The 4,323-nt window shown below is 57.0% G+C and overlaps 1 protein-coding gene across 1 annotated transcript; it reads left to right on the forward strand.

The window, feature by feature from the left end:
- The first annotated feature begins 846 nt into the window (after window positions 1–846).
- On the forward strand, window positions 847–4,053 carry LOC311159791 (uncharacterized protein). The gene is made up of 2 exons (XM_084216114.1): window positions 847–1,405; window positions 2,137–4,053. Exons 1-2 carry the CDS (start codon window positions 1,029–1,031, stop codon window positions 2,210–2,212), a joined length of 453 nt encoding a protein of 150 aa, XP_084072240.1. The 5' UTR covers window positions 847–1,028; the 3' UTR covers window positions 2,213–4,053.
- Window positions 4,054–4,323: the final 270 nt, after the last annotated feature.

Here is a 4,323-nt window from a genome sequence, read left to right on the forward strand (position 1 = left end):
AAACATAGAAATACATCTAAGGAATAGGAATAGATAAAATATAGAGTTTAAATTAATATCTAAATACAAATTAGAAAAATAAATTTATAAATCAACATAATACATCAATATACATGATAAATATAATTGTGAATACAAATATGAAACAATATTTTGAAAAAAAATGTAAAATATTTAAATATTTTTTTAAAGAAATTGTTGGTGGTTCAGTTGTATGTTTTTTTTTTTTTTTTTTTTTTTTTTTTTTTTTTTTTTTTAAGCCTGTTGGGTTAGAGACAGGGGTGGGGTTTTTTTGGGGGGTTGTTTTTTGGCGTTTATTCCGGAGGAGTTTTTGGCGGGGCTCCGCCCTGTTCTTTTTCGCCGCCTTCCCTGCCCGCAGCCCCGAGGCGCGCGGCGGCCCCCGGCTGGGGTGGGCGGCAGTGCTGCCGCCCTGTGGGCAGAGCGCGGTACTGCAGCGGCGCAGCCGCAGGCAGCCGCCAGGCCGCCATGTTGGGAGTGGCAGGCCGCGGGTGTCGCGGACTCGCTTGACCTTCTCGATATGGCGGCGAAAAAGCGCGGGCAAATCGAAGGCCCCCGGTCCGTCTAACCGAGTTGCCTGTACGGAAACCCGACGCCACGGCGGCGCCGGTGGGATTTTCTGCGGCGTTTCGAGTGCCCCGGACGCGGGCTGTGCGGTCAGCGGCGCGGCGGGCGGGCGTATTTCGGCGGGTCTCTGACAGGCAGCAGGGTAAACGCCTATCTCTGCCGGGGTCCTTTCGCAGCCGTCGGCTTGGGGACGGCGTGTCGCGGACGCGCTTGACCTTCTCGAGATGGGGGGCGGAAGTCGCAGTCTCCGGTAAGTCTGCTGCCTTGGGGACAGGCAGCGGTACCGCAGGCAGCCCCCCGCCCCGAGCCAGCGCCCTGCCCCTCGCCGCTGGGTGCCGGGGAAGGCGGAGGGGCGGCGGGAGCGAGCGGCGGGCGGGTCGGTGTCTGTGAGGGGAGGGGTGACGGGCATTCCGGAGCGCAAAGGGACGCCGCGGCTGAGAAGAATGGCGGGGCGGGGCCGGTTTCGGCGGGCGGCGGAGGCGCGGTCGCAGCGCTCCGCGGGCCGGGGGCTGCGGGCGGGGGCGGGCGGGCGAGCGGCGTCGGAACAGGGCTGCGGCCCCCGAGCCCCGCGCGCGCCCCGCTCCGGGCGGTGGAAGCGACCGCGTGCCCGAAAATCCCGCCGGGGCGGCGCAGGAGGCGGAGCGGGGTCCCGGCGCTGCCCGCCCTTTGTGCCGCCCCGCCAGCTTGGGAAGGTGAGGCGAGTCGCCCGTCCCGTCCCGCCGCCTCCCTGTGCCGGTGAACTTGTGTGTGGCTTGGCAGGTCCGTGCCGGTTGCCGCGTCCTCGGTGGGCAGAGGGCTCTGGCCTTGGCCGGATGGGCTGGTGAGTACTGGATCAGTGGGGATGTGCTTTTATGTGTTTAGTGACCTTTACAGATGTATTCCCCAGGTTTTTTGAGTTCCTAGAATGATGGAATCATTCAGGTTGGAAGGGTCTCAAAAGATCACCTCGTTCCAAGGCTGCTGCCGTGGGCAGGGACGTCTTTGCCTAGGCCAGCTTGCTCAGAGCCTCATCCCAGAGCACCAATGGACACTGAGAGGCGTGGGGCAGGCACAGCATCTCCGAGCAGCCTGTGCCAGCCAGGTGCCAGAGGAGGAAGAAAGCCTTTCCCACCCGGAGCAGAGGCCGCCGCAGCTCCGTGTAGCCTTGTGTCACCGAGTGTGTGAGACGGAAAGGCCCTTGCCACGGAGGGATAGCAGCACGGAGAGATCTTTTTCGGGTAAAGCAGAGCAATGGAACGCCACAGTAGCCTTCAGTTCTTCCAGCAGGTTTGGGAAGGACTTGAAGGAGGGGAGCGGAGCTGGCCGGGCGCCTGCCAGCTCTGCAGGCAGTGGGACGGAGAAGCTGCACTGATCTGTCTTCTTGCCTGAGTCTTTAGAAATGAGGCACTTTTCTGCAGCTCCTTTTCAAGCGTTACACGAAAGTTCCCCCTAGAAGTCCGAAGGGAGCTGTTTTCTTAGCAGAAGGAAGTCAGGAAGAGGCAAGGCAGGCAAAGACATCACATAAGCCTGGGTCAAAAACTTGGCTAACCTATTTCTCCCCCTTCCTCCCAGCAGCCGGTTTTGGAGCGCTCTGCAGAGATCTGCGCGGGAGGAAAAGCAGAGCCGGTCACTGAGAAGTGACGGGTGAGCTGCGGTGAGGACTGCTGCTCCCCCTGCCTTGGTGCGGGACCTCCTGAGCTCCCCTTCCCGTGGTGGCGGCGTTTCTCCTCTCATCCAGCCAAGCCAGACACCTCCGAGGTCACGAGCGGGGAAGGTTTAAGTTCCGAGATCTCCCCGGTAAGAAGCGACAGGACAAGAGGAAATGGCCTCAAGCTGCAGCAGGGAAGGCTCAGGTTGGATTCGAGGAACAATTCCTTCACTGACAGGGTGGTCAGGCACGGGAGCAGGCTGGGCGGGGAAGCCCCCATCCCCGGAGACATTTAAAGGATGTCAAGATGTGGTGTTTAGGGACCTGATTTGGGAGGGGCTCGGCAGTGCCGGGGCAGCAGCTGGGCGGATGACCTCAGAGGGCTTTTCCAACCCGAAGGATCCTATGGTTCTGGAAAGCCTTGACTCCCCTGGCTCTACCACAGCCTCTGGATGCTGACAGAGTGAGGCTGGTCATAGGCCTTGGAGGTCCCTGTCCCCCAGGGAGGGGACAAGGCAGTGTCACCTGCGGGGAGGGTCTCCTCCTCAGAGAGCAGTCAGTGGCTCCATCCCTGCCCGGGGCTCTGTGTGCAGCCTCAGGGTGGACACCTGCCCTCAGGTTTCCCTCCGGGCATCCGGGAAGAGAACCGGGTCCATCCGTGTGACAGCTCCAGGGCTTGCAGCCTTTGGGACTTTGCAGGTGTGTGCCTCGTGACAAGGTGGCAGGGACGTGGCACTGCCTGGCAACGCCCCCGGCCTCGGATCCTTGCTGCTTTCTTCCTTATCCCATAGGGATTTACCAGCAATCCTGTGTCTTTTCTTTAAAACCGTCCTTGGGATAGCTCAGAGAGAGGGTAATTGGTCATTTCAAAGCCTACGTGTTTTACCCGTTGGCACTCAAGAGAAAAGACAGAAAGCTGCTTTGCATCCTTCTGCCTGGGAGTCACTGTGACACGGGGAGGTGAGGAGGGGGCTGGCCCGGGTCAGTCTCTGCTGAGCCTCAGCCCTGGCTGCTCCTGCTTCCAGGGTGAACCCAAAAGCTGTCATGATCAAAAGAGCAGGCAGCCCCTCTGTCCTGAGTCACAGGGGCCATTTCTTCCTAAGTGACTCAGGATGGGAAATCATTCTTGGAGCTTCAAAAGAAAGAAAGAAAGAAAAAAGCCGTATGTACGTTTATAAGTGTGTCTATATACGCATACATTTCCTTCAATGAAGCAGAAAATCTCAGAAATATCATGTCACGTCTGGCTTCCTAGAGAAGACCCTTAACTCTGGGCTTCTGCAAGCAAATGCCTGTGCATTTCTAGGACCATTTCCCTTCTTTTTGTGCCTCCCACAGTAATCCTCTCCCCTTCCCCATGGCAAGAAGAGTTTGGTGATTTTGCTGCCCTGCTCTCTCCGGGGTGTCGCAGGCTGTGTGGCAGGGAGTGAAGCCTTTGTCGCTGCTCATCAGACCTTTTCCTACAGAATTCTAGCAGCAGGGATAAAATTAGATTAGACTTGTGTTACTGAGCTGTCAAGTGGAGCAGGTAACATTAGGAAAGCGTTGTTTCTGAGCTGCTGTTCAGTAGAACGTGTTTCCCCTTTCCAGCACAATGCCCCCACCCAGGAAGGGATTTTTTGTGGGTCAGCCAGATGTGCTCCTGCCTCCCACTGAGGCTCTGAGATGGAGCTGAGTTTGCATTCCAGTGCATTGGAACAGAGGGTCATCAGAAGTTTTCTCAGCTGCCTAAGGCACAGCCCCGTGGAATCGAGTGAGCGTGAGCTCCTGCGTGCTTGCTGTGAGCCTTGAGATGAGTGTGCACCATTGCAGGCTTGCAATTTCTTGAAGTGCACTAAGGGAACCAGCTCTGGGTTGGGAGGGAGGGAGGGAGGGAGGGAGGGAAATGCTCTGTATAACACGTGCCAGTTCGTCTGTGAAACTCATCCTGGCAGGACAGCATGAAGACTGGAAGTGTAAGAAGACACGGAGTGACACGGAGAATCTGACAGGAGCATCCAGAGGACAAGTGCACGAGTTTTGCTTTTTGCTTGGATTCAAACTCGGAAGTTGTAAGGAATTTTGGAAGGAGATGGGATGTTTCAGAAGAAGAGGAAGGAGGAGAAGTTGTT

The sequence above is a fragment of the Fringilla coelebs genome (genome assembly GCF_963513975.1).
Source record: "Fringilla coelebs genome assembly, chromosome: 15".
In the NCBI taxonomy this organism is placed as follows: domain Eukaryota; kingdom Metazoa; phylum Chordata; class Aves; order Passeriformes; family Fringillidae; genus Fringilla; species Fringilla coelebs.